The sequence below is a fragment of the Ambystoma mexicanum genome, chromosome 2q (genome assembly GCF_040938575.1).
Source record: "Ambystoma mexicanum isolate Mex_15411 chromosome 2q, UKY_AmexF1_1, whole genome shotgun sequence".
Taxonomy (NCBI): Eukaryota; Metazoa; Chordata; class Amphibia; order Caudata; family Ambystomatidae; genus Ambystoma; species Ambystoma mexicanum.
The window spans coordinates 7,002,734-7,018,593 of NC_090924.1; the positions used below are offsets into that span (position 1 = coordinate 7,002,734).

Below are 15,860 nucleotides of genomic sequence, written 5' to 3' on the forward strand. Positions count from 1 at the left end.
TTAAACATATGCATGCCTTGTGCAATAACAACGAATAATCCACAGCAACGATTAATACATTAAATGCTAAAATTAGTATTTTAGCGGCACCCACAGCCTTCAGCCAGAACTGCCCAACAGCGCATCAGATCAGGGTGGACTGGGAACCAAAAAAGGTCCTGGAACCATTTTCAAAGTGGCCCTATATTACACATTTTCAGCAGGCCCTTTTCCTATGGGAAAATTAGAAAATTCATTAGGTTCCCACACAAAAGACGCCCAGGGTGCAGAGGCCTACCAGGAAATCTCTAAAGCTTACTATATGCCAGTCCACCGCTCCTGCATCAGATCCTGTGGCCAACTGTTCCACTTTTTCCGTTATACCGATGATTTATTTTTAAAGTGATAGTATGCAACGGGTTGCTGAAAGGAGTGACTAACAGTAAGTTGGCGATGGGTGACTGTGTAGCTAAGCTTGCACTTTTTGGTAGGCTAATAACCTAAGTGTGGTTTGATGAAACTGTTCGAAAAGTTCCACTTCACATTTTGTTGCAAGGTTTAAAATTATGTTGTTCCATTCAACTACATGGGAGATTTTTGCTTTGTCTGATAGCAAACAGAAACACCTCTGGGTGGATTTGCACCAACCACGAACTTTGCATCCTATTGTGGCAACCCATTCAAGCGGTTTTGTATTTAAACAAAAAGGTTGGTTAAAACGTGATTAGTCAGGATGCCATTTTGGTTTTTATAAAGCACTAAAAATACAAATTGAAAAGGGTGTACATCTTCACCGCAGGGATGTCAAGTGCATGCCATTTCCCCCCGATGGTTGGATGATACCATTTTCATGGAAAACACATCTGTGAAATTTGTCAGTGAATTTAATAGACCATGTGGTGGGTCCACAGACCCACAAGGGGATGGGGGACAGTGGAGTGCCATGCACATGTTTGTTTTTCCCTGGCAGGGTTAGAGTAACATTGTACCATACAAATATCTCTTTTGGGTGGTGTACGGTATAAGTTGTCCTGTGTCAATGGAATGCATGAGGCTTTCTGCAATAACTACAAGTACATCTCTCTGATTTCATGGCTTCCTGTGCTGGGGAGCAGCAGGACTCCTACTGTTTGACATATGGTTCAGGTTGGTCCTGTTTGGTAATGGCTTTGGTGATGAGCTAAATAATTAATTACTTGAAGTGACCCAGAGGGATTCTGAGTAGCTATGATTAACTATAAGCTTTTCATGCATCACTTCTTGGTATTAATAGAGTTAGGTCTTCATTATACATTAGGTACAACCATTAGGTTCGACACAGGGTACAACATGCAGTTGCTTACTACTTGCTTTCAGAACAAGTAGAAGGTCCTAGTGGACTAGTGCAACTATGACTGGCTGACCTGACTTTTGTCATTGCCAATGTCCACCTCGTTCCGATAAAATGCCTGCACTTTCAAACACGTCCACCATATGCGACTTATGTATGTATGATGGATGGTGTCATGCGACATTCAGTAAATGCAATTTCAGAAACAGCTTCAAATCCCACCCCCCCACCTCCAAGTGTGCTGCATTAACTCAGGGCTGGGGGAGAAGGAGGATGCTCGCCATCACTAGCTGTCCAAGACTGGCAGCATCCATGGTCCTAGTGCCTTTACCAAACTTTTTTCTGTATATTATCAATAGGGAAAATAAGGACATGATTTATTTCCGTCTGCATGTATCTGCATGGCCCCTTTCTCTACGTAAATGGAAGGATGGCACACACAGCGAGCTCATTGTCTCAGCCCCTCCCCATCAAAGGAAGGGACACCAGAGGTAACTAAACATGTCCTGTCTCCTCTAGGTTTGTACATGGATGGTTCAATGATGGTCCGGGTTATCCATTCATTCAATCAGTGATGAATCCATCCTTATCTGCCGGGGGAGGCAGCACTTGTGAGCAGGGCTGTCACAGGCCTGCAGTTAAAAGCTCCTGGCAGCGTGCGGAGCATCTCTCTGGCAAGGTAAGGCAGGGAGATCCATGCAGAAACCCACCACAGAGTAACACGATGGTGTGCAGGGCATAGGGGCTCCTGCTGCTGCTGATGCCAGCCGACCTGGCACTGGATGAGATGTACCTGCCGGATGTTTTCCAGGGCAGAGTTATTTTCAGAGTCTAATAACAGCACCGCCAAAATCATTGTCTTTAATGTCATGAATTACAGCTGGGTTTACAACACCAACCTGACTGCACAAAACCAGCAGCGACAGGTAGGGTGGGGGCTGGTCCGGTACTTGTGTGAATGCCTCTAGTTTACTTGGTGCTTAAAACAGCTACAAGCCTCTTTCTAGGACCGCACCATCTTTGGCAGATAAGGGTACTGAGGAGATCTGCCCAGGATCATACAAAGCTCTTATGTGGGCAAGTCGGCTTTGGGTCCACAAGACCACAACTCTTGCAATCACTTAACGACATCAAAGCCTGGGCCAGTGATATACTCACAACACTATGACATTTCACACTTGCGTGCCTGGCTTTACCCCACTGGTCCCTTTACCCGGCTGGTCCGCCTCTACATGAACTGTCTGTGAAGCTCTCCCGTTTTCCATTGGACCCACTGCCCGCCCGCATTATAAACAGAATTGCGCTCTAGCCAGAAAGCAACACCTCCCACCTCCCCATTCCAACCCGATGCATGCTGCGCCCCGCCAGCGCCGCAACCCGGCCTGCACTCAGGGATAACTATACCTAAATAACTGAAAACAGCCTACAGGTAAATGTAGCCCTCTTCAGACACAAAACGTACATTTACCTACCAACAAGAAAGAACAGTGTCAATTTGCATTTCATATTTGGGGCGATCAACAGTCCAATTTCATTAGCGCCAACGTAAATGCTTTTCCACTGGATTTTTACTGGCACCAATGCAGTGTGCACATGCCCACTTTTAGATAAACCCGCCCTTCGCCCGCCACCCTTCGTGCTTTTCACTGAGCTTCTGTGGTAATGTGTCATCTTGAAGCATTGGCATCACTGTCAAACAGATAGGCTTTTATCTACATTGCAGCCAATCGCATGTACCTGAAAAAATACATGTCAAAAATATCATTCTTAAACAACTGTCACACACGTAGACCGGAATGGGGGCCCCATATTGGACTGCGAGGGCGCGTTGTTTGCTGTACCAAGTGCGACTCTTCACATCACACTGTTGCTACTCGATGCCCTCCCATCCGCCCTACTCAACAGAAACATTTTGAGTGGGAAGAAGCTTTAATAGCCCAGCACTGTTTAACACTGGAAACCATTTAAAGTTCAACACATGGAATGAGATGACCCACTTGACCACTGGATGCATTACGGGAGGGGAGACGCCCAAGTTCTTGTTGTTGTAACAATATTCTAATCTTGTTACAAGAATCTTACATTCCCGCTGCTGCTGCTGAAGCAGCTGAACTGCGTGCAAAGTAAACTTCTCAGTCAAGTTTGCATGCATCACTCTGCACACACACATGGGGGAAACTGGGGGGGATAAATGCCATTGTATCCCCCCCACTTAAAATTGTGGGGGGGATTTGAACCCCCCCCATCCCCTCTATGTCCCACTCCCATGGCCTCGGGTGAATGAGGGACTTAGCAGTCTGCACTTAGCATTCCAAATCTCTTTGAGCATTGCGGGTGTATCAGCCTGTGTGGGCGGGTACATGACCTCTGTCATAAGCGACTCACCAGTCATGACATGTGGGATCACAGTGATCAGCAACCGCTGGTTCCTCATTTTGATGCCTCTATCTGGGTCCTGCATTGCCAAGATCAGTCGCTCCATCTAAAAAGAAAGAGCACACAAAAACAGTGAGTGTGCTATCTTTTATCATAAAGCAATAGAGAAATGAAAGACACACTGAAATTTATCAACAAGTGTCACTGACAACAGAACGGGGCAAAGAAAGTTGCTATGTCAATACTGGAGGTCGAGCATTATGCTTCAACTTCTTTGCTACTAATCTTTGGCAATTTCAACAAAATAACTGAAAAAACAACAGAAAATGATATCGACCACTCATTTTCTTTTTTGTTTCTCTTAAAACTACATTTTCCTCTGTTCTCTGCATATCTGTAGTCCTTGGCAGTCCATGCCCTGTCTACATATCACATCCTGTCCATCACTCCTCCTCTTCTTTTCCTGCTCTTCAGCAGGATAAGTGCACTGTCTTATTACAGAACGAGTAAACATGTTTATTTCATATTAGCGAAGTTTTAACATAGTCATAGCAATAGTATAAAGAGAAGACTCAATAGGCAGTACAGCATTGCTTAAATTAGAACGCAAACGGTCAGTAGCGTGGTTTTATAGGTAGGAACGCAGCGCGTTCACTAGAAACCAATACGCAGCAGGCGCCAAGCCATAAATGCAGACACCAGGGATCTGAGCCGGTATGACGTGAAGAGCGAGCAAAGGAAGGGAAACGGGATCCGTGTTGTATTTCCAACACAGAAATGTTCCCTTCGAGAGAGAAGGAGCGCACAGGCCCCCTCCCACACATGGGCGGAGCATAAGCGGCAGCAAGCTGGAACGGAGCGTGCAGGCCCCCTCCCTCGCAGGGTGGGGCCTGAGAGGGAGTGGCTCACGGGAGCAACGCAGTGACCACATGCAGGGATTTTGAAACTAACCCGGGCGCAAAGGTGATTAACAATATTTGTTCCGAATGCTTAGTGCGAACGGCAAGATAAGCCCAACACAGTGCGTTGAGAGCGTGATGACTGACTCACGAGTGATAAAGAAGCCACCTGCTGGTGAAGCCCAGCATAAAGAGGCACTATTTTACACTGGAAACGAGGTGGTAGCCACGAAAAGAAAAGAAAAATATATATAAGATAAGATCATCCAGCACAACGCAGCAGTGGCCGTGCAGTCAAGACCCTGCTACAGGTGAGATTCTGCACATACCCACCCATAGGTGGGAGGACACTGCAATTTTGGCAGTGCTGCCATATGCTTTGCAGTGAAGCATGGGTACTGCAAACAGCCAGAGGGTTGCAATTAGCCTTTGTGCAAGAGCCAGTGCAAGAGTTCATCCCACACACAATACACATGGCGCGGGCAGAGAATGAGAGCCTACATTATGAGCTAAATCAGCTTGAGCAGAAAGGGGCCATCGAGCGATGCACAGCAGTCCCAAAATGTATAAGCAATATGTTCCTGGTGCACAGGAAGGAGAAAGTGAGGCCAGTCATAAACCTGAAAGAATTGAATGGCTTGGTGTTAAGGTGGAAGGTATACACCAGCTGCAAGACACTTTAAAGGAAGGAGACTGGTTGACCAGAATAGACCTGAAAAATGCCTATCTCACAGTACCGGCTGAGGCAGAATTCCAACCCTTCCTGGCATTTGACTTGGGAGGGAAGTTCTGGCAGCTCAAGACAATGCACTCAGACACCAAGCTCATGAGACTAGTAGCCGCAGTGATCAGGGAGAAGGCGATCTGTATGATCATATACCTAGATAACCCAGATAACATGCTACTACTGGCAGACAACAGAGAAGTTCTGATATACCAGATTACATGGGTGAATGAGCTCCTAGCTTTGCTAGGATTTCTAGTGAATCAGGAGAAATCAGACATGACCCCATCAAGAATGTTAGACTTCCTGGGCTTCGTGCTGGACACCAAGTCAATGACAATAGAGTTGCCAGTCAGGAAGATCCGAGACATCAAGAAAGAAATCAAAGCATGCCTGAGCAGGCAGGTGATATCTCTAAGAGTCCTAGTGAGAATAGTACCATTATTAGCATCATGTATTCAAGCCATATTCCGAGGGCACTTACATTATCGAGCCCTGCAAAGACTGAACATAAAACACCTGTGCAGGGGCTGAAATATCACCAGACGGTCCTGCTAGATCGAAAGTCCATCACAGAACCGGAGTAGTGGTTGAAGAATATGGACACTGGGAATGGGTGAGCCATCTTTGGAGACCACCCCCATCTAGTTTTAGAGTCGGACACCAGCATAGTAGGCTAGGGAGCACGATGCAGCTTGCTAGAGACAGGCAGGAAATGGAGCGCAAAAGAGTTGCAGCTCCACATAAATTGCTTAGAGCTACTAGCTGGATCTTTTGCGATCAAAGCGTTTATGAAAGGGAAAGTAAATTCATGCATTCTGCTGAAGATGGATAACATCTCAGCAGTCAAGTACATTAATCACCTAGGAGGAACAAGGTCCATACTCCTAGCAGAGCTGGCCAAGGACTTGTGGCATTTTTGCCTACAGTCGGGGACTTCAGTCACAGCAGAATACCTGCCAGGTACGCTCAACGTAGTAGCAGACTGGAACTCCCGGTCGCTGACGGACTCCAGCGACTGGAAGCTGCACACAGAGGTATTCCAGCAGCTGGAACATCTGTGGGGTCAGTACACACAGATCTGTTCATGTCATGGCTGAATGTGCAGAAGGGCAGCTACTTCAGCTGGAGACTAGACCCCACGGCCCGAGGAGCAGGTGCAAGATTGGAAAGGGTAACTGCACTATGCCCCCCCTCCTTCTTAATGCTGACCAGGGAGCTAGCAAAGACTCGGCGAGAAGGGGCAGAGTTGATCCTAGTAGCCCCAATGTGGAAGTCTCAAGTATGGTTTTCGACCATGATGGAGCTGACCGCGGATCTCCCGCGGATCCTTCCGGCTGAAGAACACCTGCTCATGGACCCTACGGGGTCGTTTCATCCTCTGCGAGTGAAAGGGAATCTCCCGCTAATAGCGTGCATGATATCAGGAAATGCTGGGAACTGCCAGGCATTTCAAAACAGGCGGCAGAGCTTGTAGCAGGTTCATGGGCTCCATTGGTGCAGAGGGAGACCTTTTCATCCAGTGTATGCCTCTGTAGTAGCAGTCCCTAATTTCCAGGCACACCTGTTACAGGACGTGAAGGCTGTCAGGACCATTGGTGTCTATAGGTCAGCGATATTAGCGGGACACCTACCCGTAGACAGGGTTCCAGTAGCAGAACATCCAGCTGTAGTGATCTCATAAAGGGAACCCGGTTCAGAGTGCCTCCAGAACCAAAATATTTACAATTATGGGACGTGAAGATAGTGCTATCCTTAAAGAAATTGTCAGGTAAACTAGTCATGCAATTATGTCTGGTATCGTGCAGACAAATGGCAGACGTCAGGGCCCTAGAGGTGAACAGGAAGACTTTTGGGCCAGACAGGATGACATTCACACTAGCTAGGAGAACAAAGATGATGTCCACGTCTATCTCTTATCCCTACTTACTATGTCACCTGAAATGGTGCGTAGTAGCATGTATCAGAGAGTATGAGGATATAACAGCAGAGACAAGGCCATCTGGTATCACCCAACTCTTGATAGCGCCTAGGAAGCCTTACCAGGCAGCAGCGACAGCCACCATCGCCAGGTGGGTGTGAGAAATTATGCAGTTAGCACGTATTGACTTGAGAAGATTTGGGGCACATTCAGTAAGAGGAGCTATGGCCTCAAAAGCTTTCACAGCAGGGGTGACACCACAGGATATTATGCAATCAGGTGACTGGCCCAGCAATAGTGTGTTTAAGACCTTTTACTTTAAGCCGATCCAAGTGTTGGCGACAGCAATAATGGGAAGCTTTGAACAAGCATAATATTTGTCTCCGGTCTTGACATAGAATGAAGATTACCCCTGCATACAGCACAGGGAGTCTTGGTTCTATTAAAGACAAGGAGGCGAGCATTAATTTTCCACACAGTGCATACACTGTATGGAGCATAACATAGGAATGTTTCATTATGACTTGAGGGACAGTGCATTTTCTTACACCCTAACGATGTTTGCCTTGTGTGCTCCACAGGAGATGATCAGAAGTCTAACTGAGCGAGATGGAATGAGCTGCGACATAGCACAGAGAGAGTGATAGGATGCAGCAGAATATCCTGAGTTTTTTTGGAACCTTCGTTTAGTTGAAGAATACAGCTATGGATAACTTCTGAGCATCCAAAGAAGAGGAGGAGTGATGGACAGGAAGTGACATGTAGACGGAGCAGGGACTGCCAATGAATACAGATATGCATAGAACAGAGGGAAATGTAGTTTTAAGAGAAAGAAAAAAGAAAATAAGTGGTTGAGATCCTTTTGAGTTGTTCTTTCTGTTATTTTGTTGAAACTGCTGAAGAGTAGTAGTAAAGAAGTTGAAGCATAATGCTTGCCTCTTTGTCCTTAATAGAATAAAGTATCCCTGTGCAGTATGCAGGGGTAATCTTCACTATAGAACAGGGAGGGCATTGAAACTGACAGAAGAGTTGATAACAATCTCTCAACATATTGGACAAAGAATGACTCATTTAGTAGAAGTGACGTCTAGATTACATACCAGTAATCTTTATTACTCCACCTCTTGCTTCCACGTCCTATTATTTACTGACCTGAGGCATTCATCAACTCATAGATGCAATCACTTTTGCTACTACTTTAAAATGAAAGACTCTCGCCTTGCCTACCACTTTCCCAGGATCCTGCCATAAATGTGTTCCTCTCTCCCTCTGCCTGTACATACCTAAGCTGTTTTGTGTACCTGCACACACTATCACTGCGCCACACTTAGATGGAATGGTGAATGATAGCATGTGCCTGATCTAGATAAAATTATGAGTGGTAGCATTATCCCACAATAAGTTGGAATTATAAATGATTGCATGTGCCACTCTTAGATGGAATTGTAAATGATAGCATGTGCCTCATCTAGAGAGAATTGTGATTGTAGCATATCCCTCACTTAATTGGAATTGTGATGATAGCATATCCCGCACTTAGATAGACTTGTGAATGATATCATGTCTCACATTTATTGTTGAACTTAGAAGTTGTGCCTAATGTACGCCCCCTGTCCTTCTCTCGTGCTTGATCGCAGGCGCTTTACTGATAACCACCATATCACACTACTATGCTTACTCTCCCTTATACACCATCATTCAACTAGAACACAGCTGTACTATAACACATTCAGTCTAGCTGTTCTCATAATGACATGACCCCACAAAATCCACATCATTACATTACATTACATTTGTTATGCGCACTATTGACCCTTGGGCATAAAGGCGCAGACAACAAAAAAGACAAACAGCACAAATGAGGACAAGATTAGAGATAAAGACCCTAGAACTCCTCTGCAAATTATTCCACTGTCCCCTGTGGTATGATGCGGCACTATTGGAGAAATCCTTATATTCAATAGGTCAGACAAATAAAAAAGTCTTCAATTCCTTCTTGAAAGATCATCCTAATAAAACACAGCTAGCTGAGCACTTTACGGCTAGTGTAAGCGTCTCCTCAGGCCTAACGCAGCCATAACTTAGTCTGGGTGTCCTCTCTCCAGACTGAACACATCCAACTGATTTCCTCAGCACCACACCTACCGCTAAGAAGCAGCTATCATGCAACAACCACACCAGCTGCACACATATCCGGTGCACCCACGCACCATACCACACTCTCTCTCTCTACTGACTGAACTGCGGTTCCCGAGGGCGTTCAACCTACCAGCGCTTTCAGATCATACCAATGATACATAAGGGGCTATATAAATGCCAAATAACATAACATAACATAACTATCACTAACAAGAATAAAGGTGTGCAAAAATGACATTGGTTGTTCTTAGGAAGGTTTTTCAAAGCATCTTCATCTGATATGACTTGGAGAACCAGCCTGAGGCAACAGGGTTGTTTCAACCAAAGTTAAACTTAACCATTCTCATATGGTATCAAGAATGAGCAGACAGGCAGAATTAAGGAGGGAGTGTGTTATGTTGAGTAGTGTAGTCAACACCTTCACAGATAAAGCAAGTTAAAGGCACCATACAGGTATGTACAAAAATAACATAGTTTGTTATTCACTCACACTAAGACACACTTTGTTGAATGAAAGATAAGATAAAATAACACTATAACATTTATATAATTCACAGTATGGGAAGCCACTATGGACTAATCCTACTCAGTTCTGCACACAGATAAAGCACATTTACTGCAATAGTTAACGTAGGAAAAAATAAATGTTTGGAGGTGTGGTAAAAACTGCTGATAATTTGTTGCCACAATTTCTTTGGTGCTAACGGAATTACTGCAATTTTTTCTGCAGAACCAAACTTTGCGTTGATCTTGAAGTGGATGATTTGCATCCAGCATCACACTGGAACTAAATACTCCACTTTACCATACAAAATCAGCAGATTTACTGCGGTAAAATTACTAATTGCAGTAAATTTGCCAAAATCCCCTGCAGTGCTACGAACTCCATAAATGGGGACGAACACTGCCATACCACCGCTGAATTACTGTCAAACTCGAAATGACGCCCATATGCATTAAATTCATAAGGAAGCTCAGAACAGCATGTAGCTGGCTTTCTGAAGTCCAAGCCATATTGAAGTCTTTAGGTGCCCCAAAACGTACCGGTAGTGTCATCGGTGCATAACCCTGGGAATGGCCCCCCAGATATGGAGTGCAGGACAAAGAAACAGCAAGCTCAGAGTCAAAAGCAGCAGGTCGAAGGTGACTGAGCTTTGCACAGTGGCAGTATCGTAGCCAATGTGGTTTAACCGAGGCGGGAATATTGCTTATTGAATACGTCGGTGAGTGCTACTGCTCTGGACTTTCCTGTGGCTCTGTGCTCCATTTGTCTGACTTACCTGTGCACTCATCAGGAAACCGATGCGCATCAGCATGCACGTCGGTGAGTGCTAGGAGAGTGCCTTATTGCCTAAAGTCCTTGAGGTGAAGTAAGGGGCCAGCACAGTGAGTGTCTTTTCATCTTTCTTCATTGCTTATCTAACTATGAAGTCGGTAAAAGCTCAGGTGTATGGGGACTTAGGATCAACTCTGCACGCTTAAGTTAATGCTTGTGCAGTCCTCCAGCTGTTTGTCGCCAACATATTGCGGCACCGCGTTCAAAGAAGGATAAACCAGACAGTACCCTGGAGGTTCAGTCAAAGATAACTGGTTTCTTTGGCATGGCGAGCCAGGCCTTGAAAGGCGGCCAGCCGTCTGGCATTTCGTCATCTCCTCAACAGACATGTTAGTACTTCTAACTTGTCACCCCTAATTGACAATAATAATTCCTTGTTGAATTTGTGTTTGGAGCTCTGAAGAGAATCTATGGGCTGCACAGAGATAGTCAACAAAACTTCTGCCCATTTTGGCAATATTATCGGTACAAATCTCTCGGAAACCCCAGATTTTGAAAACATTGTTTCTCTATTGGGCTCCACAGACAGTGGCAGTGACAACCCTACTACATCATTCTCTTCCGGGTTTACGTACCACAAGACTTCTCTGTCCCTTCTGTCTCGGAGCACTCTATCATCTACAGTTAACGCTTTGATTGAGCTATGCTCAAAAATGGCCCAGGAGCAGATGGATTTAAAGAGCATACTTGCAAGGGTCGTGGATGTTATCCTGGCCAACTGCGCAGGGGAGCCTTAACAGAATTAAAGCGCATTGGAACACGCATGTTTGACTCCACCACGGCCACCCTCGCAAAGCGATCTTGTTCCCCCTTGTTTACTGGATTTGCCAGGGCCAAGTTATCTGGGTGTTAATGACATAATGGCGGGGGTAAACCAATAATAGAGTGGATAAGGCGTTGCTCATTATTCCAGCTGAGGTGGACACTTAAGTGTCCTCTATTCCTTCTATGACAGAGGCAGAGGTGGTTGAAATTACTGCTGCCTTTTCGGTGCGCACACGCTGCAGGAAACAGAGGCCCTGGAAAAGGTAATTGCTTGTTCATGGGTCTACTCAGCTATTTCGTAAATCTGTCACTTTTGTAAAAGGGACTAAACCATCTGGCAATTGCGAATGTGCCATGGCAAAAAGTACAACTTCTGAAAACTCTATCATCACTCGGACAGTTTCAGATGGATCCATGCGCAGGTGTCCCTGCAGGGACCAATGGACAAATGGGCGCATACAGGACAGGAACTTCCTCTTCAGTTGCCTTGCCTCAGCAGCCCGGCCATCTATCAGGAAACCCGCATTCCTTATACCAGAGTAAACCGCCTGGCCTAATCAGTGGGCACCATTATGGCCCGGTGCCCCTAAGCCTGCCTATAAATACATGGCCCACGGCACTATCCTCTGGCGAAATACAAATGACAAGCCAAGTGATGCAGGCCACCCTCTGCCCCCTATCTTTGGGTCCTAGATCATCCCATGACAAGGCTGGCCTTAATTTATGGCAAAACTATGACACAGTGACCAAGCACCTATCTCTTAACCCATTGTCACTGGGACCTTGTATTGGTGAGCATCAAAGGATCTACCAAGAGGCATCGTTTCCATCTTGCATTACATCTTTGGCCCACGGTGCTGTTGACTGAAATGTACCTCTTCCTGTGCTAGGTAAATGGTCCAAAATTGAAGAGATCCACCCTTTGGCTACAAGTCCGTTTCTTAATCAAAGCTATGTATTGGATCTCTTCCGGAAAATACCCCGACGTAGAGTTGTTGGCATGGACGACATCCTGCACATCAAGCTCCCAGTGGTGGTGAGCCATTCCATCTGGGTAGTAATTGAATTTGTTTCCCCAATTGTGGTTGACTTATTGTGATCTAGCTATGCCGATCTAGGGTCCTAACGAATACAATTAACTATATGTTGCAAACAGTGTATTGCAACTTAACCAACTGCAAATTCCTTGTCCTTCGCCCAGGCATCAGAGCGAACCATTACAAAGAATGCCCACTCTACTGAAAGAGATAGATTACTCTCCACTTTTAAAGCGGAAATCAATCGTCCCAGGCACAACATCATTGATCATTGGATTCTATATCAACTGGGAAATAGCCATCACTGAAAGATTCCAAGGAGCAAATCAAGTGGCTCTCCTGGAACACCCGCGGTTCAAGATCTTTTCTATCAAATCCACTGGGTAGTTCCTATTTGTTATCCAGGGACATCTTTATACTACAGTAGACATGGGTAACAGGTGTTAGGCAGAATCCTGTGCAGTTCCCCTGGGGAACACTGCAAGAAGATTAAGACTACAGGATAAGCAGTAAACCCAATTGGTAGCAGTCTGCACCACCCAGATTTACCTGGTAGCTGTGGCTGAGCAGTCAGACTTCTCTCAAGAAGAGTAGGGCACTATACATAGGATCCACAATAGGGCTAAAAACACAGTAGAGCAAGCAAACACTGACCAGAGCTTGGTATCAAAAGTATATCATTATTTATTTAACACACACTTAAAGGCATGGTCTAGTAAACATTTTTATTGTCCCAACGGGTCGGCCATGTTTTTTTAAGCCTAAGTGGCTCGATTTTAGAAAACTTTCCTATGGACCTTACCCGAGTTTTCGTCCATTAAACGCACGCGAAAACAAGCACCAGGGAGCCGCCATTTTCTGATAATCCTATCTTTTCCCCGATCGCCCTGGCGGACCTGCTTTTGCGGCACTAAATCAATTCCCCCGCCCCTGAGCCTGTCATCAGCAGACTCGTACCGCCCATTTCCCAATGCCAAAGCACGTCTCGTGTCAACATTCGCTGCGCTTCAGCTAATGACGTGTCGCCATGGAAATGGCAGGACGCCTCTCTCCTCAATAAGTATAAACAGACCGTTTCACAACACACAGCAGCCGATTTTCGATTCCATTACTCTCTCTGTGTTACTTTGAGTATTCTGTGACTCGTTTCTGTGCTCTGGTCAGCTACCTTCGCCGCTTGTAGCCCGTGTGAACAGATATCAGTACCACCGCTATAAATTATTTTAGTTTGTTTAACACACAATGGCTACAATAATGCCCTACATGTACGAGCCCGAGTATACCGAGGAGGAACTACTGGAAAGGGAAGCACGCGAAAACGATGGGGATTCGGACGGCAGTTGGCAGGACGAATCAACAGATGAAGAGCCTGGGCCTAGTCGAATGGACGGCCTCTCCACCTGGTGCACATGCAATCGGTGCGAGCTAATGCCAACTGAGGACGAGAACTGCTGCTGCCGAGAAAACTCGGGATGCCTGGCCTACATTTCGGAAGGGGAGCCACGACCGCAATGCATCACCGAGCTGCCAGACTTCAGGGCAGCCTGCCTCACACGGGCCGTGTTGAGAATAATGATGGTGCTTATGCACGAACTTCGAGCAACTGTTCGTCCTTGTAATCCGAGTAACGAGTAAGTATACTCTGCTTGTCATGCCACTCCTATTTCATGTTCTTCTACTATATCCAAAATTACATCTACATATCATTGTAAGGCATGTAAGACATTCAATAGTGTGCATTGTCTAGATAGCATTTGTCCGTGTAAAATGCCATTAGTTACAAGAATTGTCATTGACAAAAAACGTTTATTAAACTTATCTGGGTCATTTAAAAACAGTTTGTTTCATTCCTTTTCACAGGTGGTACAGGCTGGTGGCCTATCGTTCCTTTACATGGTGGCTTCACGGGAGCCTTGGACACCGCGTTCGAAGAGTGATACCCGCCTGTGCCGTTCGTGCCATTAGAGAAACGTTCCCGAGTGACAGCGGTCAGTACAGGGGATTTTCTCTCGCTGTGCTGCAACCTGACCTGTATAACCTTTAAAGTCTTCTATTTTTGTGTCATGAAAATAAGATACAAAATAAAACACCACATATATTTTAACAACGTTTGTCTCGATTTTTTAAATGAGTCAAGTGTGTCTCCATTCAAGGATGGACGTCAGACACCTGTGCAGGGTGGTCACTATCTATCTAAGCTAACATAACATATTCTCGATAATGCATGCACTAAATAACACTTGTTCAAAGTCTTTCAGTAGGTTATGTCTCTATAAAAGTCACACATATATCTATACTAACAATTACCATTGGATTATACAGGCCCTAGGGTCTTGGCCACTATAATACACCGGTTGAAGTGTGGGTCTGTGCTCACAAGAATCTCCGGTATGTGGCATTTGTTATTGATAAGCAACGATATACTATCATTGATCTAAAGGCGATATACTGTATATTGATATAAAGGCGGTTCACGCCGGTGGATGCGCGCTGGCATGGGGGGCTGTGACGGGCGCGAAAGGCCAAGGTGCCAAACTGCATGTACACTTCAAAAGGTGTCCCACGCCAAGGGGCCATCGGTCATATGGCCTCCTCAGACCCCGTGTCTCCAGGCAGGCCTCCCCCGAGGCAGGCCGCCCCCCTGCAATCCACATAAGTGTGTCTCCATTCAGCAGTCTTCCTGTGCCTTATCTGCACGCCCCAGGGCCATCCATCCCACCCCCCTGTATCAAAGGCGGTTCGCGCCGGTGAATGCGCGCTGGCATGGGGGGGCTGTGACGGGCGCAAACGGCCAAGGTGCCAAACTGCATGTACACTTCAAAAGGTGTCCCACGCCAAGGGGCCATCAGTCACATGGCCTCCTCAGACCCCGTGTCTCCAGGCAGACCTCCCCCGAGGCAGGCCGCCCCGCTGCAATCCACATAAGTGTGTCTCCATTCAGCAGTCTTCCTGTGCCTTATCTGCACGCCCCAGGGCCATCCATCCCACCCCCCTGTATCAAAGGTGGTTCACACCCGGGGATGAGCGCTGGCATGGGGGGCTGTCCGGGGCGCGAAAGGCCAAGGTGCCAAACTGCATGTACACTTCAAAAGGTGTCCCACGCCAAGGGGCCATCGGTCACAAGGCCTCCTCAGACCCCGTGTCTCCAGGCAGGCCTCCCCCGAGGCAGGCCGCCCCCCTAATACCACGACATACATACGTCATTCATTCACAAACACACCCCAGTTTCTAATACTTTAAAAACCACTCGATATGTCTCATGAGAACATCTTTGTGCTTTGCAACTCAAGTCTTGAACGTGCTACCTGGGAACCACTGAGATCTATGCTAATCTGCTTGTCGTCGTGCTATCCG

The 15,860-nt window shown here is 46.2% G+C and overlaps 1 protein-coding gene and 1 pseudogene across 1 annotated transcript in view; one reads left to right on the forward strand and one right to left on the reverse strand.

The window, feature by feature from the left end:
* Positions 1-15,860, reverse strand: part of RGS11 (regulator of G protein signaling 11) — a 4,320,935-nt gene that overhangs the window by 3,976,315 nt on the left and 328,760 nt on the right. Inside the window, exon 2 of the mRNA XM_069646770.1 lies at positions 3,695-3,791. Within this exon, the coding sequence (XP_069502871.1) occupies positions 3,695-3,791 (97 nt within the window). The remainder of the gene's footprint in view (positions 1-3,694; positions 3,792-15,860) is intronic.
* LOC138570466 (U4 spliceosomal RNA) lies at positions 10,519-10,590 on the forward strand (annotated as a pseudogene).